The sequence below is a fragment of the Hirundo rustica genome, chromosome 14 (assembly GCF_015227805.2).
Source record: "Hirundo rustica isolate bHirRus1 chromosome 14, bHirRus1.pri.v3, whole genome shotgun sequence".
Lineage (NCBI taxonomy): Eukaryota > Metazoa > Chordata > Aves > Passeriformes > Hirundinidae > Hirundo > Hirundo rustica.
The window spans coordinates 14,294,710-14,321,576 of NC_053463.1; the positions used below are offsets into that span (position 1 = coordinate 14,294,710).

Consider the following 26,867-nt stretch of genomic DNA (forward strand, 5'->3'; position numbering starts at 1 on the left):
TACATTGTTACTATGATGGACACAAACCAAAAACCTAGATAAAATATGTCATAATTTCAGGCCTGATTATAAATTTTGTGGCTGCAGTCACAAGGGATTGAAGATCTTAACAAGCCTGCCCAAGAAAAGCTGAGTGCAAATGAAGTTATCTTTATTTTCTTTCCCCCACAAAGGGAAGGTTTAGCTCGGCATGCTGCGTGCAGAGATGCACAAAGCACAACGGCTTGTTTTGGGCTGCTGCCACTCAGCTTCATGCTGCATCCCCATCTAGAGCCATTCATCTTTTACCACCAGGAACACAATTAATCATGTTTCTTTTCAGAGGAGAAAGAGAAAAATCATAGTAATTTTCATAGAAAACACCGCAAGGTACTCCATCAATAACAGTCATTTTTCTCCTCAGTACACACTAATAGATTTGCTTACTGAAACCTGCTTGTCTTTACAGTGCACAAAAATGCAGTAATCCAAAATAGATATAACCAACATAACCAATAGGAAAAACACATGAAGTCGCAGTCATCTGCTTAGTTGTGCTGTGCAAGGCAAGAAATATCCTTTTACTGACAGCTGAACCATAAATAAAGAAGAGACAGGATTAAGAAAAAGCTGTTTATGTTACTTTGGAGGTTAAATTCAGGTGGAAACATTTTTCTGTCTCATTCACAACACAAAACCTTTGCCTAAATTATTATGCACCTTTTGATTCAAAGCTTGTGAAACCAAAAATCTTATCAACTTTGATGGCAATTTTACTGGAGTTAGTTAGTGTGCGTTACTTATGGAAGTAAGGAAAGTGAATGGATGAAAGCACGTGAACTGATGCCATGCCCTCACCCCCAGCTTCACTCCCGTCCCAGATCAGAAATGCCCACTGCCACTTGTATGAAAACCTCTCAAACTGTTCTCAGCCTTTGAGGTGTGGGAACTAAACTTGAGCTCAGCTCTCATTAGGTCATTAAGGGCTCTGCTTGAATACAAATGACAATCCTGTCAAAATATAACATTCCCCACATGGATTCACATATATTGTCAATGTTTTCCTTAAATATTCCATAATTTAGTATTTTTTTACGATTAAACGTCACAAGCTTTTATCTTTTTTTCTTTTCTTTTTTAAGAGAAGACAGCTATAGATTGCTTTTTTTCCTTCTCTCTCTCTCTCTCTCTTTTTTTTTTTTAATCCATAAGGTAATTGGCTTTCTGTCGAACTAACCGAATTTCCCCAAATTTGATTTCCAAAGATGCTCCCTAATATCCATTACGGCAAACACTGTCCTGCAGATTCGATTAGCGGGCTCTCTGGACCTGCTTATCCCTGAGCGGGGAGCGCAGCAGAGGCTGGCTAAATGAATTACCTGAGCAGCGGAACTTCTTGCTCTTGATCTGGCTGATGCGTTTGTTGGCAAGGCGACGGGGATTGCTGCAGCGCGCGCCGCTCGTCTCGATCGGATTATCCTGCAGGTAATCAGCCAGCCACTTCAGATGGCAGTCGCACACAAATGGGTTCTGAGCTAAATGTCTGCGAGAAGGATGGCATGTTTAATCAGGAGTGACCTGTGACACCGTGCTCCATCATTGTTTTTTTTATTTTTTTTCCACCGACGCCCGAACCCTGAAGAGCGGAGTAATTGAATCGGCTCCCGAAATAAAAAGCCACCCCAGGCCCGGCGGAAGCCACACGGAGCTGCACGTGAATGGGAGAATTCCGTGCGCGCTCGCATCTCGCAGCTCATTAAGCCCGCAGCAAGTCCCCGCACAGAGGAAACAAAAACTAAGATTGCAGAGCCCCCTTTAAAGGACACAGACCTGCTGCTGTCTCCCAAGTCCTACGGTTTTTCCCGAGAGCTTGACATGCTGCCTTTAGAGAGAAATGCACCTCACACCTGAAGGTCATTTTGTATCCTGGTTTTAAAGAAATTTTATCAGCAAGCTCAAAATGTGAATTAGTGAAGCGCCTTGGATCTTTGGGCAAAGGCAGAAGCGGTCCAGAATCTTTTCACAAGAGTGAAATTAGTATTTGCACACGCTCATCATGTGTAATAGTGCTTCCTTTATATGTATTTTTTCCTGAAGCAAAAGGTTTTAATTTAAAGACTGAAAGGTTGAGGCAAGGTACAGCTTCACTCTATCTTTCACCAAAATTTGCTCAACTTGTTTCCTACAAATTGGAAGTAGGTATTATAACATTGATTTTAACTAGGTGTTTAGACTTTGGTAACAGAAATCTGCTGGAGCATCTTAGAGAGAAAGAGTGTTTTTCTGCTGCTGTTCTGATTTATTTTGCTTGACAAAGCCGAGCACTGTGTCAGGAGAGTTTGCCTGGTCTTTCCCAGAGCCAGGTCCTAATCTCAGTTCAGCTAACTTGCATCAGTCCCTCTGACCTCCAAGGGAGCAGGACTCAGCTCTCCAGTAACTGCAAAGACATGTTAAGAAAAGACAGATGTTTCAATTTGGTTTGGACAGAGGTATAAAGTTATAGCCTCACAAGAACTCTCTCACTCTGTTACTGTTTTCCACTTGTAGAAACTTATTTTCTGTTTGCTGTTATATTTATGAACTGTCACTGAACAAAATAAGTGTAAAATACAACAGGGCAATGGGTGTCCCGGACTGGGAAGGGGGAGCACACAGAGCAGAAAGGGCCTGAAGGAACTCAAGATTCCTGTTGCAGTAGAGCCATTCCTGCTGTGAAAGGTCCAAAGAACAAAGAATCACATAGAGACAGAATTTGGGACTGGTTTTGCAGAAAAAACACAGAAGATGGCAACCACTTGGAGTATTAAAAATAGGAAAACTTCATGACAAAGTCTCTTGGTGTGAAGCAACAAGTCCGCTCTAAGCAAAGGCCACCGGGAACACCAGCAAAACTTATGGAAACCAATGGGCAATATTCATACCTTAGGGCTATGAATATTAAAAAAGCCTATTGTTTAACCTGACAAACCTTATATACCTCTGTAAAAGAACCCTCTCTGTGACCCCAGTTCATGTGTGCACATACACAGCAAGCTGCAGCAGCAACAAGCATGGGAGAGCTGGGGGGTTGTACATGATCATTCCAATGCTGTACAGAACTGGGGGTTGTTGTACATGCTAATTCCAATGCCTTAATGGTTTGCAGCAGTACATACTGGCCAAATATCTGTTGGAAATTCAGGTTGTGTTTGTGGCTGCCTGAGGACGTGGCAGAAACTCTGCTGCAAGAAATCATTCCTGTCAGTTCATCTGGATATGCTTTAAAACATTTATATAAATAATTCAGCCAATGCATTCCCAGAATAAAAATATATAGATGTGCATTTGCATACAAAAATTGCAGTACTACAGTGTGTGTGTGTGCACAGATACTACAGTATGTATATATACACACACCCATACATATTTTAATACTGGAATATCAGGCTGCCAACTCCAGCTCTGAAGGAGTACTATTTACCTTATTATCTTATTACTCACAACTATAGGATGAGACCTTCTACAAAATATTGAATCATTTCTATATTTTTGCTTCTGATGCCTATTCTAATGCCTCCAAATTCAAAAATGTTTAGTGGATTCTCTTAATGGATCAAATAATACAACATATCATTCCCCTTAAGTGGAATATCAGCTGAAATGTGGTTACAGAAGTCACGAACTGCACAGCAGGACTGAGACCCAGGCAGGAGAGATGCCAGCTCACTGGCTCATTAAAACTGTTAGGCAATGATCCTAATAGAATCTGCTGCTCATATCTTATCCAGAGTCAAACACACACATTATCTCCCCGACAAACAGCCCTTGCTTCACACAGTTCTGACATTTCTGTCACTAAGAGCAAGGCTGTGTCAATCCTGCCCTTGCTGCACTGATGCAACACTTCTCCTCTCAGTGAGGAAAGGAGGGACTGCTACATGGATGCGCCTTCCAAATTGTCTTCATGTCAGGTGCAAAGACAGGCAACATCTTTGGTGGGGAAAGAGAGAGCTGTCATTTATGATATGCCTGCATACTCACAGAGTCTGGATCGATCGCAGAGGTGCAAAGAGCCCCTTGCTGACCGTCTGCAGTTTGTTGTCATAAAGAGATAACAGTTTGAGATTATGCAGACCTTGGAACGTGTTTACCCTCAGGCAGTTGATCTTGTTGGCATTGAGAAGCCTGAAAGAAGAGAAAAGGTTTAGAATTCATTAATCTTGTAATAATCAAATAAAGATAGACTGGACTTTGGGGTTAAATCTGAAAAAAATATTAACCTAGTCACCAAAGCCAAAACACATCCATGGCTTCATTTGCCTGTTACATTTAAAAGGTGAAAAACTCACAGTGGACATGAGTGCTCTCATACCTGGGGAATATACAGACATGTAATAGTGCTAGCCATCTTAAAATACTTAAGAACTGAGGCAGGGGTTTGTATGCCTACCCCTCTCCCAATTTACTCAAAATTCTACACAAATATTTAAGGAAGCCTTCAGCTTAATATACACAGGAATAAAAATCACTCCCCACCTTGCTATTCCATGCACACACAGCCCACAATGAAAAGAACCCTTATTTTTTAATTTTCTCTACCAGCAGCTGTCTTAAGTCTAAGTGAAATTCTGGGAGTTTGAAATCTTTTGATAAGGAGTGCAGGGTTAATTTGATAATGGAAGATTAAAAAGATGTTTCTCCTGGGAGACAAGAAGAGGGAAGTGTAAGGTCTGGGCTAAAACTTACTGAAAGGAAACTCAGTTCACACCCAAGGACAGCCAGGTAGGGGCCCAGGTGTCACAGGAGCTGTGTCCTCAGTCCCTGTGCTTGGAGGTTTTCAAAGTGACACTGAATGAAGCCATGAGGAACCTGCTCTGACCTGGTAAGGTGCCTCTGCTTTAAGCAAGGGTTCTCCAGACTATTGTCAAGTGATCACTCAAGGTCCCTTCCAGCCTCTACTGTCCCACAATTCTATGAATTCCAGTCACACCAGAGTCCTGTGCAGTTGTGAAAAAGCAGCACAAAGGCAATTTAAATACTGCTTTTAAAAAAACATCTATTTTACAACTACACAGCAACCAGCTGGTGGAACTAAACAGTTCAGCAAGAAAATCTTGGGACAGCACTTGTGCAAGTTCTCTTAGATCCCCCACCCAAAGTTCTGCCCCATGTAATCAGTATATACAAACCCAACAACAAGCTGCATCTCCTGCTGAGACAATCAAACACAAGAACACTTAATTTGTCACTGTCATCTGCATGGTGGTATTTTGCACTTAGAAGAGGAATAGGCAGGAAATTACCTATTCTTCTTAGCAAAGCCAAAATCCACATCTTTTGACTACTACCAGCCTGAGAAAAATGGTAAACAGTGTATGTTGTTAGTTCAGTTCTCTTGAGCACAGAATTCTTCCCTCGTCAATGAATTTAAAAGACTAAATATTGCATCAACGTGGCTCTCTGTGAGGCAGCACACTAATACAAAAACAGACAACAAATAATGTTTATAGGCAAAAAGGAAAATATATCCTCTATTCCTCAGCAAGCAAATGCATCATTTTAAAGACACCTCTAACAACACTGGGAGCTTCCATCCCCACAAACTTCCCAGACACCACTAAAGACAAGAGGGCAGCCACTCAGGAAGAAATAAAGGCTTGCTAGCTGCAAGTGATGCTTTTCTTTTCTCCAAAAAGTAATTCAGAAGATACTTCCTCTGCCTTTACATTCCTGAAACCTCTGGAACATCACACGCTCATTGCAGTTCTCTGCTCCCACTGCTGCTTTGGCAGAGCCCCGTTGCTGCAGCCAAAAGTTCGAGTGTTTGTGATACACAGGAGATGATGGCAGATTTGGGCAGCATGGAGAACTCCAGGAGAAGATGAATGCTTTGGAATGAGAGGGCTCCAAAGGAGAACTCCCCTTCCCAGCCTACAGGAAAGTCAGTATCGATTTACCCAGATTTCCTCCTTTGTATGTTGTGGAAAATGAAGTTTGACATTAGTTAAGACAAAATCCCATAGAAGGCAATGATGGATAAATGAGGTCATTTTTGCATGAACTAATAGCTAAAACAATTTTATGAAATCATAAGCAGCACTAGTATGACCCCTCTGGAATCTGTATTTCCATGACACCTAATCCACACTCCTGCTGGCTACCCCAAAAGTAAAATGTAATTTTCCCATTGGGCTACAGGAACAGCTCCTCCTACTCCAATCCAACAGCAAATGCCATCCCTTCAGGCTTGCTTCTTATAGCCATTTGTGTGTCCAAACCAAAGCAACCTTCCTCCTCTCGGATCTCACAAGTTTCTCCTTCCAGCTTGTAGAGTATCTTATCCACAAAGAATGCCTTAACCAAGTAGTAGGAGGCAGAACCAGGTACTGAAATTTGAACAATATCCCTAGACATGCTCTTAGGCATTACAAATCCTTTTGCACCATCCAACCCTAATTTCAGGAAATGCACACCAGCTTGGTTTAGCTGTTCCTGTCCCGTGACAGAGGCTTGGCACCTGAGCTACCCAGGAACAAAACTGAAAACAAGGACTTCAATTTATTTTGCTAGTTTTGTGGGGTTTTTTTCCTATTTTTTCCCCCAGTATTATACTCATGGTTTATGTTGCAAGCAGTACTTGTAACAAGGCATAAAGCAAAAATGAAAACAATCTCAGCAATAAGAGAATTTACAACTGAACTACGATTGTATTTCCACATGAGGGTAGCCCGTGTGTCTTCCTGGGATGCCTCAGAAGGGCACAGCAGAGCTGCCCTGGGTAGATGCTCTTCCCTCCTGTGCAAAGATAAGGCACAAAGTCTACATTACTGATCCATTCCACTGAAAAAACCCTCTGAGCAAAACTGACCTGCAATGCGGTGAATGCACAGGATCCAGATTCATTCTCCCATTAGTTTCAACAAAACATGAATAAACCTCATGCTGGAAAATAGAATTTACAATGTGACGAGGTTTCCTGGCACGAGTTTTTGATGACTATGTTCATGGTGATATAATCTGTGGTATTTATTTAGAGCCAAACACTGAAAATGAGAGCAACTGATCCTCAATACAGCCACAAATACAGAGGCACACACTCTCCTTTAAGCATCTGAGTAATTTGGAACAGAAAAGTGTTTATGCAGACTGTTTAGAAGTGGGAATTCAGGTCCTAGGCAGCTTTTCTGAGGTGACAACACCTATTCTGTGTATCACAGATAGCCTGCTCAACAGTAATCCAGGTGTAGCCATATGGGGTGGATGGTGAGATACATTAATGACTTATTTCTGCTCAGAATCAGCGAGAAACAGGGGGAGAGAAGTGAAAAAATGAGGAAGCAGAATACATCATCCCTAAAATTTTTTTCCTCCCACTTACTCTGAGTTAGATGATGACTTTTGGCCAGACGCATTAAGGTTCATATTCCTTTCAAAACTCCCAGTTATTTTAAAATATCCGCTATGAATATTCCCCTCTATAAATCTCAGTTCTTTACTTAATCTTTCTTCATTATCCCAGCTCCACTAATGGCATCTAATTTTTAATTACGTATGCAAGGCAGGCCTCACATGGAGTTAGAAGTGGTTTTAAGAGGTTTTTTAAACTAACACAAAGGCAGATGAGAAAAACATATTCCAGGAAGCAGAATCTTCCTTGAACACTGAACCAGGCCATAAAACATACTAAGGGTTCCTTTATTGGACTTACACCAAAAGAAGGAACAACATTAAAAGTGGAGTTTCATTTTAGCAGGAATTACACGGTATTTATTTTTGCACCAATTCACGGTGAAAGTAAATTCCACTAATTCTCCTAGTTTGTTATCAGCTTGATTGGATGAGATTTACACACGGCCTCCAGATGTGGGACACCATTCCAAAGGAGGTTAAATATTCAAGTAGAAATAAAACCGCCTGCTACCCAGAGGGATGATGGATTATTAACTCAAGTCTCCATTTTCATCCCCCTGGATATGTAAAAAACATGAAGAAACTTCTCACAAGCCTTGGACCACCACAGAACAGGGCAGAATGGTTAAAATCCTTGTGGTCTGCACACCATTGAAACAACGAGCTGAGCAGAGCACTATTACAATTCCATGAACCCATTTCCTGAAAAAATGGATTTGTCCACACACATTGAAATAATAACGTGTTTCAGCTAAGCCCTTGAAATGAATGTGCACTGAATTGGCTCTGTAATTGTATCAGCTGCCCATAAGCACCATCTGCATAATTAAGATGGTCCCATAATTGAATTATATGCCCAAGCACAGCTTCAAGTGATTAACATTTAAATAACATTCTAAACTCCAAACACAAAATGACTGAAAAAATTGTTTTTTAAGAGCAAATGGGAATGTTTATATGGCTTTTACCCTTATTGTATTTTTCTCTCAGTGAAGTCAAGTAATCCAACTATCAGGAAATAACCACAAAACTTGGACAATCAGCTGCAGCCTGGCAGCTTTACACGTGCTGAGGACTGCAAGCTGGCCTCTGGTGCTTCAGGATAGAGCAGGAATCATCCTAAACACACGAGTGAGACTAAAGGAAAGTGCTGGGGAGAAAAGCTGCACCGAGGCACTGAAAAGCTTCTCTCCCTTTTTCACCAGTTTTGTGTTTTGACAGCAACGACAACACGATGAGAATGAAAATGTTTGGCATCCCATGAAATGGCTGGCACATCCCACATGCCAGACTCCACTGGGGAAAATGAGAACTCACCAGAAAAAAAACAGATGCAAGAGGCACAGGAGACTTGGAGGGGAGAGGAGAACTGGGTAACAGTTTTGCCTGGGTAACAGCAGAATACAAATTGAACAGGCATGACCTTTATAGAATATCAATACTTGAAGGCTTCACCTACATGCAGAGGCACTATAAGGCAGCAAAGAAAGCATTCTCAGCAGAAAGCTTTCCTTAGGATATACAGTATGTGTTACAAGAAATAAATAAATAAAAAAAATTAGCATGTATTTTCCAGAATTCTCTCTTGAAATTTATAGGCAATCAAGTGTTATCCTTGATTTAATATAAATTTTCACAGGAGAACAGCTCAAGTGTCACTACAGCAATATCTAGTCAAGAACTTGGTCATCCCAGCAGCCAATGACAAGCAACATCTAATGACAGAATTGTGTGTGCCCCCACTTAGTTATTGGCAAAATAATTGTATTAAGTTTCAGGAATATTTTAAGATGGCCTGGACTGTCAGGGAGCATTTCTGATTGTCTCTCACTATCGAGATTATTTAAACATCTACTAAAATTTACATTTTCTAACGTGATGACTGACCACTGAAGAGTCTGTCAGTGCTTCAGTTGATAACAACCAGCATGAAATCATCATCGTGCTTGCTTAACCAGCTTCAAGTGTTTCTCCATGTTCAGGAAACTGGATGATGGTGATGACAAATTTATTCACAGTAAATTAAAATGGAAAAGCCGCAAGCTGATAATGAGTCAAGAAGGAAGTACAGAGCACAGTCTGACAGTCCTGTTTTGGTGGGAATATAGAAAGAGATTTCAGAAATTCCTCTTCTGATCCAAAAGCCTGCAACTCTGGTTGAACACCACCCACAAAACAATTGTGTGGTGCTTCTGTTACTACCTGGAGAATTATAAACACGTGTGGTCCCAGCACCCAGACTTCTGCTACTTGAAATTCAACAGTGTCTAACTTCTGCCTGCAGGTAAGATCACAGCTGATCCTCAATAACCACATGATAATTCAGGTGCACAACAGAACAAACACATTTTCACAACTTTCAGGGCTAGCAGGGTTAGGTTTGTGTGTAATCACACCGAGGAGTGCTCCTGCCAGGAGAGCCCAGCTCGGAGCATTGGCGTCAGAGGGGCTGCTGGATCACACTGACGTAGGGATGAGCAGTTGTTTTGGGAAGCTGCATGCAGCAGGCTACACGAGTGACACAGGAAAGGCAGATGCTGCTGCAGTCTTTCATTAGTGCTTGGCTGTAATTGTATTTCTGAGTCTGGCAGATGCTGCTTCCTCACTTTTAAAAGCGGCTATTGAGTTTAGTAACATTATCACAATAGCAACCTAAATGCAGAAATCTGAAGGAAAAAAGCTCGAGGCAAATGGCTGGAAAGCAATTCTAAAGCTATTAAACAGGTCTGTGCAGCGAGTATTCTGTCCTGGGCTGGAAGGATGAGGCTGCCACAGTCTCTATGCTGCAGCCAGAAATATTTTGAGTAATCAAGAGAAAAGCTCAGGTGCCATTTTGCTAAGAATTTAGGTTCACATATCCCAGAAATGACATAGGTTGCAAAGGACCTCCAGGTCATCTGGTCTGAAACCCACTCAAAGCATGACTCATTCATGCACAGTTAATGCAGACCACCGGATCACAGGATAATTCAGAATTCCAGGAAGCTCCAGTGGTTTCTTGTCCTGATAGGCTGCCAAAACAGGATGAGCTGCAAGGTCAGACTGGGTTACCTTGAGCTTTATCCAGTCTGGATAAAGTCTGTTCTTTAAAACCTTCAAGAACAGAGGATGTACAGCTTTCTGGGCAGCCTACTCCAACTACCTGACATCATTGTGAAAATGTTTTCCCCTTACATTTAGTTATAAGGTCTCTTTTTTTTTAATTGACTGCTGTCTATTCTCCATGAGAAAAATTAAGAACGCTGCAGAACAAAAATATTTTATACATCACTTAAAGCCCAGATCACTATGGGCAAGAGAAGAAACTACTGTGCTATTAAAGACTTGTAAATGGAAAACTGTATTTCTTTATTCTGACATTTCTGTACTGTTTACATAGCTGGTTAATATATTTATGTATACAACAGTGCAATGTATACAATGCCAAATATTGGAATTTATGTACATTCTGTTGGTTTTAAATACTTTGTATGAGTTTGTACACCACAGCATTCCCTTTGAGATTCTATCAAGCCCCAAAAGTGCACTATAAATAATTGGTAGATCCTGCTTTAGGCTCTTCAGTACTGGGATTCAATTTAGAATTACAAATCAACACAAGCACTTCAAACTTGGCAAACCTGCCATGAAGATACCCTTCCAAGCAACCTCACCAGAAAAAAAGCTGGGGACACCAAGTATCTGCCTTATTCATCCCCAAAAAACCAGAATAAAAAGCAAGTTAGAAAAAAATATAAGAATCCCTCGAACCAAAATTTGATCGGTTGAATTTTGGGAAGACTGATGATAGCAGTTTCTGAAAGTACACACATGACTTGTCACTTCATACGAGTCTATTTTAGGGTCAGCTGAAGTTGTAAATATTATATCTAGTTCCAATTTTAACCCAGGTTAGATGAGTGATAATTTGTCACTGCTTTTGACATCACTTTACCTGTCAATATGTCAAACTCCAGGCACCAATACGATTATTGGTCCTTTCCAACTGCAGCATTGAGTTTTCCCTAATGACCAGATATTAGGTGAAGAAGGAAAAGGCTGTAAGCTTTTGGCTTCGTTTTTTGAGAGAGAAACACAACAAGCCTCTGATTTTAAAATATATGCACCACAGGAGTAGATCTCCTGATGTTTAGCAACACCGAAACAGAGCCCACTATGGGGATTTTTCTTGCTCAGTAAAACATGAGGATCACAAGCAGAAGGTTTAGGATCAACACTCCTGAGCACTTGTATGATTAGTAACTATGCAAAGTAAATTTCCTCAAGGAAAAGGATTTATTGAGAACTGTTACTTGCCAGACATTTGAAAAATGAGACTTCGTCCCCCATATTATTCTGCTCTTTAAAGAGCAGAGATTTTACGACAGCTCCTTGTTCCAGGAGCGTACGGCTGCAGTAAAAAGGCTCCCCGAGTGTTTGTTTGAACCTGGGTGCAGCGAGGGAAGTGTGATACTTAGAACTGATAAACGCTGGCTCACAAACCCGGTGCCCATTGCTGCTGCTGGGTTTATCTGCCCCAGGGCTGGCCGGAGGGAAGGAGCTGCAGGGAGGTGCTGTGCCCCCCGTGCAGTGACTGGCGGCACGCTGGCAAGAGCAGGGAGCAGGGGCTCCTGAAGGAGCCTGTCCACATTCCAGGGGAACTGAAGGACAGCTCAGCAGGACATTTAAATGTCTTCCAGTTTCTAGAAAGCCCAAGGTCAGCTGAAGGTCTCCTGGACTTACCGTCCACAGCTAATGGTTGCTTGAAAACTTCCACCTTAAGCTGAAGCCCTTGCCCATTCTTTTGGCGTTTAAATGCAAGAAATGAAAACAAATTAATCAAACACTATTTCACAGCTTGGATGCATTGCTTCCCCAATAAAATGAAAGTTTCCGTTCACTGTATTAAAAAAAAAACCCACAAAAGCTAAAAAAAAAACCCCATTCATCCCTTTCTGGAAAACAACATAGATCTATCAAACCCAAATTGACCTAAAATTCCCAGAAGGCTCTTGATACAACCTGCTGAAAAGAAGAATGTATGAGGATAGGGTACAGTAGCTACAAAGATTTCTATCATCCTCTTCTCTGGCACCTTCAAAAAGGATAAGGAAAACTACATGGTCCAAGAAAAGCTTCTGCTCCACAGAACAGATGTGTAGTTGGACTCCAAGAATGATTTTTGCTGCTCTGTTGGTTACCACTGCATACTTAAGAAACACAAAAGATTTGTGAAATCAGCAATTTAACAAAAAATCCAATTGCAATTATTTTTGTGGGTAATGTTAACTACTTAAGATGGTTACTTATAATGAAAACTTCAGAAACAACATTTTGAATTAAACCCATAGGGTTTGAAAGAAGCCCAAAAAACCCACACTCCAATCCCTCAAGAAAAAACCTCCTTATTATCTAGCCATGCCTAGGTATTTTCTTGCCAAATATAATATGATACTGGCTCACCACCTCTGCCTTATAGGGCAGAAATGTGGAATGCTGGTGCCAGCCAGGTGGTCTGAAACTTGTTCTGAATTCATTTCCCCTGCACCGAAGTCAAACAGGGCACTTGAACCTGTGACCATGCCTGAGATGAGAACATCCTTATTCAGCTCTGGGGCTCCTGACACCAGTGGTACTGTCTGAAGGTGTTAGGCCCTTACAGAGAACAACTCAGCCAGAATACAGAATAATCCCGGCCTATATTGTGACATATTTATATTTAAATATTTATATTTAAATATTTATTTAAATATATATTTAAACTGAAGAATAATTACATGTCTTGAGAAACTCTGATGAGTTCTATCCAAAACAATTAATAACAATATCATCAGTTTTGAAATTTCATAGTTATTATTTTTTTCCTCTTAAATAATACCTTTTCTTTCTAAATAATATTTTTTCCTTCTAAGTAATACAGGACCCACAAGGACTCCCTTTTTTCTCACTGTGTCCTGCTTTATCATAAATCCAGTACATTTTGAAAACTGCTCCTGCTCCAGCTCAGGAAATCAGACAGGCTACCAGGATACCTTAATCAGAGTGTTCTTATCAGAGTGTCTCCAGACTAATAAGAAGAAATCCAATCTAGTGCCCATGGAACACTGAATTAGATCTAATCATAGGGCACTCTTCCAATTGTTCAACAGCAGGTCTAAGACCAACGAATGCCTTTTTTTTTTTTTTTTTTTTTTTTTAGTAGCCATTAAAATACTACAAGCAATCCCAGAACAGCTGCTTCAAAGCCACAATCCAAAAAGCTGCATGTTTGCATTTAAAACATGATCATCCAGTGCTCTCCTTGCCAAAAGACACTTTGCATACAAACATACTCAAGAAGACCCCGGAAAGCTCCAGGGTCATGGTATTTTGGGAATCCCAAAATGGGCAACCTACTTACGTTGTTTTAGTTTGAGAATGTTTAAATAGTTGAAGCACAACACCTTTCAGTGGTTCCCTGGCACACAGATTTTGTCTCCTTAACAACAAGGTATCACTTGAGCTAATTCTGATTAAAACCAATTGTATCTTGTCTTAAATACACACTTCACGGGAGGCTGGTCTACATGCACGCCAGGACTGTTCTATGAAGGAGTCAAAATTTGCTTAATGCCTTATGCAAAAGTTCTAGACCCATATTTTTGTAGGCCACGGTGATCCATGTGTTGAGTGATTGTCTTATTTATATTTTCCTGTGGGGAAGGATTCTATCTGTAAAGTGTCCTGGATTAGACAGAACAAGTCTTGAAGAGTATCTCTTCAAAGTTGTAACTGTAAAATATTTGGGTTGCAGACGACAGTTGTAAATTCCAGTTTTTTTAAAACAGAGTTTTTTTCTCAAAGTAGAATGAGTCCCAGCTCCCCTGCACTTTCATAATTATTGTCCTCACATCTGGAAAACCATCCCCAAAATTTCTCTTACTGCCCAGGCTGCCATGGAAACACTGAAGTACCAAAGAACTTGTGAGGTTTGGGGCAGGAGGAAGGAAAGGAGCTGCTAGAAAAAGGTGCGCAGGGTGAAGATAAAACGATGGGCAGCTCCCCAGTGCCCCAGCTCAGGGACTGTCACAGACAAACCAAAGGGGCTCTGGAACAGGCTGGGCCATGTCTGCAATTAAGGTCTTATGGATAACTTACACATCTGAGTAGTGCTTCACTTAGCATAGAGAGTCATTTCAGTGACCTCATTTTACTCGTTTGGCTTTGCTCACGAATGCTGATCTAAATCTAAGCTTACTTTGCTATCCCATGTAAGGGCAGCAAAGGCTGCAATCACAGTGACACATCCAATGGCAATGACAATCTTTGGGAGATTCACTGCTGGCTACCTCAGGATTGTCACAAAGGCTTCAAGTAACATGTCTAAAAGCTACTTCATATTCTATATTAAGTATGATTTACTGTTTGGGGTGGAGTGCTGTACGTGACATAAACCATAATTGACTCACTTTTGATACATCACCTGTATTTTCTGAGTGCATCATCCATGATGGTAATCAAAACATTAGGAATACACATTAAACTCACTTCCCTGCTGTGCCCTCTACTGACTGGATGATGCTTCCCTTCCCTTTGAAGGAGTTACTCGTTCCCAATGTGATCGTGGAGACAAGAGTGAGTGAAATTTGCAATTTCACATTTGGCTTAGGAAATTTTTTCTGCTCCATTAACACATACTGAACATCTCTCTATATATCTTACCCTGATCATGACTGCAAGTTAAATCACACACGGCATAAAATACTTTAAATAACAATATACTGTAAAATCATTTCTCTTGCAACTAAGCCCCAGCTGATGTAAGAACGTGGAACTGAGCGCGAGGTGCAGCAATCTGACCTCTCACGTTGCCCTTTCACTTGCCCCAGCAGGTCCTTGCAGCACAGAAGCCCTCAAGGATCCAGACATTCAACCACAAGTGCTAAATGTGTAAAAACAATCAGATGGCATCCCCACCCACGCATCAGCCGGTGACCAAATTTCCTTTCTTGGACCGAGTCACTCATTTCCTCCCCACGCTTAAATCCTCCGTGTCTATTATCCATTATACACACTGTGCTATAAAACTGTTGACACCTTCCTTTTTTAGTTTTTTCAGCCCTTGCCTCCCTCTTGCCTGACACAGAAACAACAGACTAGCACATCCCAGTGAGTTGTCAGTGGAAAAGGTGGTTCTATTAATGTCAGAAGCTGAAAGAACAGTAAATCTAGCTAGTCAGTAAAATAAAGAAGAGGAAGGGATCATACTCACAGCAGCTGCAGAGACACGAGATCATCAAAAAGGCCCTGGGGAATCTCCGTGATCTTGTTTCCATAGAGCACTCTGAAAGATTCAGGAAGACAAAATAAATCTTAAATAACAGCCCAGTTTAGTGTCCTCCCACATCTCTGCATTATCATCTTTATTGATCATGGTGCACCATGCCCAGGATCTGTGGGCATTTCATTTAACCACTGATCTCATTTTCTTTTCAGAGAGCACATGGCATTAAATGAGTCGTTATGATTCAGGCTTCGTCTGGTGTTGGAAGGCGTTTTTAATGTAGAAACTGGACATCATCCAAAAACTGTATCTGAAATATTTTTCATTCTGTTAAGGGATTTATTTTTCCCATCATTTTAAGAAATATTTTAGCCACTGAAAGGCACATTGTCTGATGCAGAAACCTAGAATTCTGCTCAGTAATACTGAATTTAAAAGCCAGAGAGCACAAGCTGGTTGTCAATAAAATTTCATATAACTGAGTCTCTTAAGATACAGTAATTGGCATGAAATGTGACACAGGCATCATTGGATAAAATATTACGGCTTCACCAGCTGCTGTTACCATTTCGATGAACTAATATAATAAAATTTATCCTGAACTGGAAAGAGACATATATTTCAGGAACTCAAAAATAATTTAGGTATGGCTTAGTTATAAAAATCAGTAAAGCTTTAATAACAAAAATAAGAGTTACTGTGTATATTTAATGAACCATAAATATATGACTTGATATCCATGATTCAGTTTTAACATGAAAAATATTTCATTTTTCAATGGAAAAATGCACATATATTATCCTTAGGAAATTGAACGAAGGAGGAAAAGAGGCAGAACCAACATTATGCTGAGATGTGTTACCCAGTGATCAGAGCAAAATCATGTATGACAGGAACACCAGAAATTCAATCATGGCTGAAGTATTTGTTCATGTCATTTCTGCAGGTCGGTATCATTTGTCAAAACCAGAGAGTGGCTGAGGAGCTTATGTGAGCCCTGCTAAAAGGGAAGATCATCGATGAGGCATCCTCTGACAACATTTTGCCTTCCCTAAACATTTTAAACTGGGAAAACCAGAATTCATGTAATTTCTGTGCTCTACATAGGACATGGCAAATGGTTACAAACCAGCTCATGCCAAAACTCTGCTGCTTATGTGTCAGTAAATTGGTTGATTCCCTCACTTTTTAATGTGGAACAATAGGCTGGCAATGAATCAAAAGGCCATGTGAGGCTTGGATGTTGGCTGAAATCTTGGCTTACCCTGCCTTATAATGTTTGAAACATTAGGCAGAGTTGAACATAGTGAAAAACAAACTCTTAGCACGACAGACCATTTCCAATACCCCCCGGCCTTCCCAGAGCATCCCCACTTCAGTTTACTCCCCATCACTCACTGGGAGTCCATCACCCCTGCGGGAGCGTTCCCAGATCAGCTCATTTCTGAGCCTAAACAAAATAACACCATTTAAATACCAAAACCTAAACTGAAACCAAATTTTTCATTACTTCTGCAGTTTAGCAGGAACTGAAGGGCTACTCAAGAAACTAAGGGTCAAGCAGCATTCTATTCCCTCTGAACAAATGTAACAATTTCTCTATCGAGTACAGAGTCATGAGATGTTTCCAATGTGCTGCTCCCATTAGTGTTTGGTGTGAGTAATGAATGCTTCTAAATTTTTATGATTTTTTTTCTTAACTTTCTTAACTGAAGACACACACACAGAGTTTCCTATTTCAACAAAATTTAACGCAGTTCATGAAGATTTTTATCCTCTATACAAAGCTGGACAGAAATGGTGGCTGAACTTGGAAAGGTTTATCAGGAACGTTCAGACAAAACATTCAAGGCCCTGGATTTCACTGGGCTCTAAACCAACATGCGAAAGGCTGACTCACAGATTTCCTTCCCAACAAAGATGTGTGCCCCTGTATCAGAAAGCAAAACCAAAACCTCCACAAATAAAATATTTGTAAAAGGTTAAAAAACAGTAATGCCCACAGAACCCAGTATGCTTCCTTTTCACCTTTCAGTCTTTCTGAAGAACCTTTCTTTAGCAAGATTGTCATCTGTACACCGAGTTTAGACTGCAAACTCTGGATGTCAGAGAAATGCCTCCCTTCGTTTTGTGAAGGATCAGCAGTCTTGATCAATAATTCATTGTACAACAGGAAAGAAGAATTGAGAAGGTAAGATTTACAAAATGCCTGTGGAAAGTAAAAACATCACCACTCCAGCCTAAGGGTTATTCTGGCTGTAGAGGTAAAACACTTAGAAGTAATATCAAAACTCACATCCTATGGTCAAATGAATGCAAATATCAAAATAAAACCCTCAAAGCAATTTTTTTTCATTTATTTTAAATTTGAGAGTCAGAAGGTCATAGTGCAGTGTTCTACTGAACTTTCAACCTTGGATGTGATTATACATTTTATTTTGAGCAAAATAAAACAGACCAAAGGAGCTTATAAAATAAAACAATGCTCAGATTTTTAGAAGCCACGAAAAGGAAAATAAGCTTTTCCCAAACTAATTTGGCTTATGTGCATGTGGCACATTAGCATTCAAACAGATTAGCAGCTAAACAAAAGTCAGTATGAGAGCTCAGGCACTTGTCTCTAATTCATATTCATGTTCAGCACCGCACAGAGCCACATTAGCTCGTGCCATGTCTGTCTGTCGTGCCAGGGCTGCACAGGGGAGGGGAGATCTGCACTACTCTGCGCTCCCCTCCGCAGCCCTCACCGCCCTTTACTGCAGGAAAAAGCCCCAACGACCCGCTTTGCTCAGAGCTCTGTGTTTCTGTGTCAGCCAGGAGAGCACTCGCACACCAGGAACACGACTTGGGCTGGCTCCTGGAGCAGCAGGCTCCTGCCCTGGACAGAGCTGAGGCTGGGAGCCCCTGCAGGCACAGCGAGCATCCTCCCCTCCTGCCACGCTGCCCATCGCCCTGCGCTGCACCCACTGCTCCCACAACAGCAGCTCTGGGGGGAAAAGGAGCCAAATAACCCCCCTGACAACAAAAAACAAACAACCCAAGCACAAACAAACAAACAACCCCTCCCAAAAAAACAAAACCCAAAAAAACCCAACCCCCAAACCCCATAAAACCACCCCCCCCAAAAGAAAACAAACAAAAAAAAAAACACACCAAAAAGAAACAAACCAAAAAACAAACAAAAAGCCCCACAAAAGAAACAAAACCTCAAACAAAACCCAAAAACTCAACTTAAAAATGCAGGAAACATGACCAATTCAATTCAAGAGCTTCATTTAAATCTCCAGTGCTTAAACCAGCAGTAGTAAATTTTAGGAGATTTGGCCTTTGGCATTACAATTTCTAAAAATGGTATTCACTTGCTTCCCTTACACGTGTTGTAGGACATGCAGGTGTCCTGGCTAATGTGCAAGCTTGGCACAGGAACACAACCCTTCTTCTATCCCAAAGCACCTGAAATTTTAGACCCAAAGCGTTTTTTAATTAAAAATACACTTTTTAACGAAGTTAGCATGTAATAAAAATAAATTTAGCTCAGTAATTGTTGCCAACAGACAGCGAATCAGTGAATTAGAACATTTATTGGAACACAAAAAAAAAATTACTGAGGTTTTTTTTTGTTTGTTTGTTTTGTGCGGGCTCCTGATTCTTCACTGGCTTCTCATCTTTAGGAAAGCAAGTCAACCTCGGGTCTGACAAATACCACAGCACATAAAGCACAGACCCAGGCAGCACTGCATGCAAGCACTGGAAATCCCTGGCAGCAGCACCCTAAAGTGTCATTATGGGTCTGAAACAAGAAGTTATACAAATACAAAACACTCACAAATGAGGCGTTCTGTTTCGTCAGCCTGATTCTGGCATCATATTTTAACAGTCCCCTAAAGATGCATCTATCCCAAGACACTAAATTTCCAATTAAATATATACTAAATTTCCAATCAAATAATTAATTGTTACTACTAAACTTCAAGTCTTGCCATTCAACCCAACTGATATTCTGAAATAAAGATTAAACAGTGCAAGTAGTCACTGCATAGATTGATCTGCAGTTCTGGGATGCACCACACACAAAGAAAGCACAGGAAGCACACGTAGCCACAAGTATGTTGGGTGAGAGTATAATCAGTGATGGACCAAACACCAAACCTTCAGCAGAAGGCTCTTAAAAACATGAAATTCACATTGATTCTTCACAGTCTCTATCCATTCTGACCTCTCACACCATTTTAAAATGAGGGAATTTGCACTGACTTCACCAATCCATGGCCTTTCAGATGCACTGAAGTTTAACACCCCACCTTCGAAAGGTGTGAAGCAATAATTGCTGTGTTCTTTATATTATGTCCCTGCTCCTCAGCTTCCTTACTTGCAAACGTAGTTGCAATATAGCTGCTTCATTAAGTCAGATCACAGAATAGAGAGCTTTTTCCCTTGAAGGTGACACAGAGTTTTTTGAGGTATGAAAGCCTAGCACAGAATCCCTTACTTTTGACCATATGGTTTCCAGCTAAGTGTTCCTTTATTTTGGCTGGGCTGAAACATTCTTACTGAAGTGTCAAATTGTGACTTTATGCAATGTCTTTTTCAGTCCCCAGAATGCTTTTAACTTTCCTTCAGACTGTGAAAACAATTCTTGCTAGGAAGAATTATATTTCCCAAGCTACGTACAATGGCACGGGCTCAACACGAATTCAGGTTTTCAGAAGAGGACGAACTGATAGGGATAAAAACAGCAATAAATTTCTAATATCTAAAAGAAACCTAGACATGTAATTTTTTTTCCCCCCTGCACTATTTCATATTTCTTCAGAACAAGCTAAGCTAAATAAATCAAGGTAAAACTATCCAAAGCAATTTGTTACCTTAAAATAAGTTTGTCAGCTATTGCAATAGACAGTGTTTTATTGCAGATTTCAAATCACCATGAATGACACCCCATACATCATCACCCAGGAGATGATGGTCTAAATGGGACTGCTATGTCAAAACCTAAGCTGTCTCTTGTCTCTGTGCCCAGGCTGATCTAAGCTTTGAAAGTGTTCATTAGTTTAATTCAGTATATGAACAAAACCAAAGGAATTCTCCCTCTGCAATGGTCTAAAACTTATTCATGCAGTTTAACACCCTGAAGGCTTAGACTATTTTGTCATATCTCATAAAATGTCCCCAGACAGTCTGGATATGGCCTTCCAAACCTACATTTGTGGGATGTTTACTGACCCCAAGAATTGCATTTATCTTTGATACTATTAACAGTAACTAAATGCTGATACAATTCTCTCACTGATACCAGACAGATTCTGAGTTGATTCAATGAAAATCTAATTTACTTTAGAAAGTGTGTGCAGCAATCTTGAAACTTGAAACTATTCCTACTGTCCCCCCTGCCCTGGGCTGTTATTAACCGCTGCAGCTCCTGCAGAGGCCCTGCTAACCATGGAAAACAAACACCAGCACTACACACAGAGTGATCCTCAAACTTTCCCCTCTAATTCAGATAATACACCCATTTGCAAACAACCAATTTTGCCACACTTCTCAATGCAAGGGTACTGTTTGCTCTCATACTTATATGAAGGAAGTATTGCATGGCAAGACTAATCCTTCCAGCCCAAGAAGAAGAAGAAAAGAAAAAGCCAGTAAACTCTAGGAAGAAGAAGAAGGAAAATATTAAGTTTTTAAAGCATAGTGATTCCAATTCCTTATTCTGTAACAACCAGGAAAAAAAGAAGTTACGTGCATCCCCAAATGTTTCAAAGTAGAAATTTCTTGTTCCAAAGAGTAATAGGAACAGGGAACAAAATCCCATTGAAAAATGGGCACAGAGAAAATTACTTATTTTTTCCTGTATGTGGGGAATGGAGAAGTCTTGAGTACCCTACAGGAACAAACTTGCCTTTCTTTAGCTAAATGCAGAGAAAACTAGAAGAAATGGCTGCTTTCAAGTATAATCATTTTGTGTCCTGTTTGAGTCCCACAGGTGAATTTCTTGTTAGAGAAAATATATAGATTTACAATAAAAACATATGACCTGCTCGCACATGGATCATTTAGCACTTTTAAAAGATTTAAGTTTTATACATTTTAGAGGAAACAGCTTCTGTTATAAACATTCCCATGTTTTGAAAACTGCAATACACTGTTTTTTCTACCATCTCAACACAAGTACAAGAGGCAGAGTACTCTGAGAAGCATTTCTGCCTGGAAACACCAAGCCAAGCTGACTGCAGAAGAAAGCAGAGTCGAGCCCACTAAATAGAGGCGTGCATTAGGCAGGCAGACTAACAACGTTGGCTGCCTTCCAGAGGAGCACTCCGGCTCTCCAGACCCATAGGGAGCACTGTGATTGCATGCAAGCAGGGAGCAGAGGGAGGAGCACAAATTGGGAATAAAAACAGACCAAAAAAAGCGCAAGGATATTAGGCTGTACAGCAGCACTTCACTTTTAATGGAAACCAAGTTGCTTACTCTCCTTTGTGCATTAATACTTTCCCCTCTTTTCTTCTGGTTGGAACTCAGCTAGCTGAAATGTCCAGCTGCTCTGCGCAGAGATTTACCCTCGATGATGCCTCATTAAAATGTATGCACCAATCACATCGGAGTGAGGTGCAGGAACAGTAAGAGCTGTTCCTTGTATGCAGAGCAGTGCTCCTTCAGGGCACGCAGCTGAGTAATGTCACCGGGGCCTTGGGCACCAAAAGACTGAGCTGCTAAGAGAGAAAACACTGGGAAGCCACTGTCTCACTCCATTCCTGCCTCCTTGTTCTCTCCCCTTTGGGGAGGGCTGGCACCTCCACAGAGTCCTCTGCTCCTGCACTTGTCCTTCTGCACCTGACTGAGCTGGGCTGGTGGCTCTGGCCAAGCTCAGACAAAAGACGATACTCTGCTTCTGAGGGGTACAAACATGGGGAAGCTTTCTTCAGAGAAACCCAGATTCTGCTGAGCAGCATATCACCCTGCTCCATAAAGCTATCTAGGGCTCAGAAACTGAAAGAAGTACAGGGAGGAACCTGCCAGGGCTGGGTGGCGGGTCATGAAAGATGAGGAAACTAACCGCGGCTTGTTAACTACAGGGAAAACATCTGTAAGAACTACCTGCAATGAACAGCAGGGGCAAAACTTTTCAAAAGAAAGTAAAAACACAGCAACTGGGGTCAGACAACCGACCCTAGAGGAGGAGGCTGATAATTTCAAGACTGAGTTGATACTGTCCTAGAAACAAGGCTGCCAAGGAGAGGAGAAACCATGTTACAACTTTGTGTGTGGTGGAGGGAAACTGAGGCAACGGTGGAACAAAAGGAAGACTTGGAGGCAGTTCCCTTGCTACAACACTTGCTGTGCTGCATTTCGTCTCCCTGCCATGTTAAACTTAAACTTAAGCACTGTTTTACCCACTTGGACAGAAACATATTCAAACATCATTCACTTGAAATATCGCCTTGGATGACTGGGCAGAGAACACACAGTCATGGCACTTGCTTCTGTCTGCAAGTCAAAACGCTATAAACTCCTGCCCAGTTTATATTCTCATTTCCTCTCTGTCCACTCTGATGTGTTCTGTCCCACACTCCTGAGGCCACCTGGGGGTAACTGTGCTAAAGTTAAGTTCTGCCTTGGGAAGTCGAGCCCAGGGGGAATGTCCAGCTCACTCCTAGGCAGGAGGTTTGCCAGGACCAGGCAGCTGCAGCACTGCAGCATCAGCAGTAGTTTCATACTAAGCCAGAACTGTAGCGTTCAGTAAATGTCACTCCCTTGCTGAATTGTTTCCAGACAGCAGTGAGGGATTTGACCATTTCCACAGCATGTTGAGTAACACCGCCTGAACTATTCAACAAACACCAGCAACACTTAATATGTATTTATGGCGTTCTCCCAGCTGGATTCAGGGCACAAGAAAGGGCCAATCCTTCTGCATTCTGGCTCAGAGGTTTACTGCAACATGTAAGTTTAGTACTTAATAACTTTCTGATATTATTCTAGTCAAAAAAAACATTCAGTTTCTTAGAATTATCCAGTATTCAGAAAATAAAACTATGGCAGCTTGTAGAAACAAACTACAGTTTTTTTAAAAACCAAACTGGGTTATATGAATATTAATGAGATAATTGTTTCCGTACTGTTTTTAAAATTAATACAGGTAAATATCATTCTAGTTGTGCTTCCCTCTTCTCTCAGCATGGGGCTTTCTACCACTCTATTCTAATTTATCCTCAATATTCAGCTTCTGACCTTATACTGCTCTTTTTACTCATTAAAACTCAACTGTTTTAATAGTGCTGTGGGTACCTAGGCTGAAATACAGCTGCATGTAAATTCAACTTGGTGCTAAATCAGTTTTCTGTGTTCTATAAGGAGAAACAAATGGCTGTCAAGAGATCCCACCTTCCTTTTATCTTCTGTATGAAATCATATCTTAGTCCCCTTCCAGCTGAATAAAGCAGTAATTACAGCTAAGGTGTATAAACACGAGGTTTTGGAGTGCCACGAGGAGTAGGGGTGCATGGAGCAGCCTGCAGGTGCACGCGTCCAGGAGATTGAATAATGCACTGATTTGAAGAAGTGCAGGAGTCAGCAGCCTTGTGAGAGACTTGCAGACAGTCCTCCTTTCTAAACTTCATTTTTCATTTACAAAATTTTTCATTTACAAAAGATCAGATGCTTCACACAAGCTGGCAGTTGCACACAGAAACATATGTTCCCCCAGACAGCACATTATCATTTTTATTCCTCTTACATGCAAGTTCTCCCCAAATGCCCATTCAGTTCTGTTTTCTACTTACAATGAAATGAGAGATTTCAAGCCTTTGAATGCATCAGGTGCAATGTCAGTTATTTGATTCTTGCTGATGTCTCTGTGAAAAGAAAGAAGGATTAAAAAATGTTAGTAAACTGAAATCTAATGACAGTATTTCAGCTGTAGCTTATTGGAAAAACACACTTGATATAAAAACAGAAGTAAATGATTTTATAATCACAAAGAAATGATGAACTATGTAACGGCAGAGATAGGCAAATTCCAGGAAGGATCAGAAAACATCAGTCAGTGTGACAGGCCACAACCTCCAAGGTGAGCACCTTTCTTAATAAGATCTTTCATTTTGTAGGTGTTAAAAACCAGTTCTTATGAAGAACAGTGACATTGATAAAACCATCCCAAAGCTGTTAAAACTGGAGATGGCACTGCGACCCCGTGGCGTGGCCCTCGAGCACGGGGAGCAGCCCATGACACAGCATAAAGGTGCTCTGAACATTTAATTGCAGGCATGGAAGGCCAACTTTGTCACAACAGAGAGGATCATGCAGAGTGCCCAGCCCTGATCCCAAAGCAGGGAGATCAGCACTGTTCCTCTGAGGTCTGGACTTTAATGCCCTAGAAAAACAAGCAGCACAAAATCCACTCAGCCTTGATCTGGTGAAGTTCAGGCACTGGAGGAAGCCTTCAAGCACCTGAAGGGGAACGGTGGAGCTCTGAAGCCAGAGCACTGTGGGGACCCCCAGTGCCTGCAGACCCTTCAGGGAGCCCAGCAAGATTCCACCCTTTTGGCTGTGGCGTGAGTGGGATTCAGTATTGCCTGCTGCGTTTTTAAAGTAAACTGTGCTCCTGGTTTGGAAAATACTCTTCCATTTGAATCATAACCAGCCAAGAACACGAAGATAAATGCAGACTGTGCCACAGTAGCTTTATACAAGGAGCCCAATTTACCACACTTAGCATGCAGGTGCTCAGAGCTGGGTGCCTCGCTGTGACTGTCACTGTCATCTAGACCTTCTGTCCATCAGTTCAACCAGGTGCTGAGCTGGGACACAACCTTCAGCCACCTCTCTGCCCTCCCTGACAGCTGGTACCAGCTTGTATCACTAGCATCAAATCTCTCCACTGCTGGCTGAAGCAATACACTATTTCATGTACATCTTCACTGATACTTCCACTGGGACACGTGCTATGGATCTATGTAGACTCTAAATAAAACACCACTTGAATGATAACTTACTAATCAGAAAGTAAGGAGGTTTTCCACTCTCTACATCTTTTGAGCTACAAATTATGTTGGTTAAAATTTTAATGAGGTTCTCAAACTCTTTTTGAATCTAGCCATGTAAAGTGGGATTTTCTTTCTTTTTTTTGTTTGTTTGTTTGTTTTTTGGTAGCTTTTCTAAGGCTTGGTTCTTTTTTAAAGCTCATAAAGAATTGCTCTGCAATCTGCTGATGCTTTCTGCTACAACATCCTGCCTAGCAGCACAGGTTTAACGGAAAGTTTTGGTTTTGCAGCTCAACTGACAGCAGCCAAACTTGTCCCCGTGAAAGTAGGAACATGTATTTTTATTTTCATACAGGTTTTTGTGAAACTTGTTTAGACTGACTGTTGCTTTTTCTCTCGTAAGCAGAAGTGGATCACTCATACCTCACTCACTTCTTGAGCAATGTATTAAAATCTGCCAAAACTACGGGAAAAGGTGAGTTTGCTGAACAACAAGAAGCATCCGAAAAAGGGCATCTAGTTCTTGGGAGAAGTATTTCAGCACTGTTTCAGTGATTTGCTACTCAACATTCCTATCCTTCCTCTCCCCCACGTCCGGACGCTAATGAGTGTGTAACTAATGGTGCCTGAACGTGCAGAAATGCCACGCTGGGCAACAGCACTCTCTCACTTCATGCAGATGCACTACAATCAGCATTTAGATAATTAGACACATTACTTCCTTTCCATTAGAGCCCAAGTTCCACTGCTTTCGGATAAGGAGGTTCCATCTCCTTCTGACTTGACTGAGAGAAAGGGATTCAATTTTGTCCTGGTATTTTTGCTCCCTTTGTTTGGCCTGCTTTGGTGAGATTGCCCTATTATGCCTTTCATTTACATTGAGGCAGAGAGAGGATTTTCTGAGCTGCAGAGCTAAGACAATTCAGATGACATAAGGCTCATTTTCTTAGTTTAGGGTATCTCAGAATCACTCAGGGGAAGTGTGCCTCTTCAGCTGGAAATGTAATAAAATTATCAGGATTCCACTCAGGCAAGGATGACATCAGTCACCTATTCCCTCCCTGCACCTCTGACAGCACAGCAGAAATCTCTGAAAAGGTTGTTGCACACACCTTGGAGGGTGACTGTGCTCAGTCACCAGCTGGGGACATAAATTGGTTTTGACTTTGCACCAGGGGAGCAAGGATGTCCTGCATGTTGCTGAGTAACATATGACTGTATAGCTTAAATGTCTTCACTGTAAAAGGTTTTGGAACAAAACAGATTTATTTTTA

General features: G+C 41.2%; 1 protein-coding gene across 5 annotated transcripts in view; it reads right to left on the bottom strand.

Moving 5' to 3' along the window:
* The window catches only part of SLIT3 (slit guidance ligand 3), a 519,844-nt gene that overhangs the window by 124,642 nt on the left and 368,335 nt on the right, over positions 1 to 26,867 (bottom strand). For all 5 annotated transcript variants that reach the window (XM_058422439.1, XM_058422441.1, XM_058422440.1 and 2 more), the window contains 4 exons: positions 24,394 to 24,465; positions 15,599 to 15,670; positions 4,000 to 4,143; positions 1,359 to 1,522 (listed from right to left, as the gene is read on the bottom strand). In XM_058422439.1, coding sequence (XP_058278422.1) covers positions 1,359 to 1,522; positions 4,000 to 4,143; positions 15,599 to 15,670; positions 24,394 to 24,465 — 452 coding nt within the window. The remainder of the gene's footprint in view (positions 1 to 1,358; positions 1,523 to 3,999; positions 4,144 to 15,598; positions 15,671 to 24,393; positions 24,466 to 26,867) is intronic.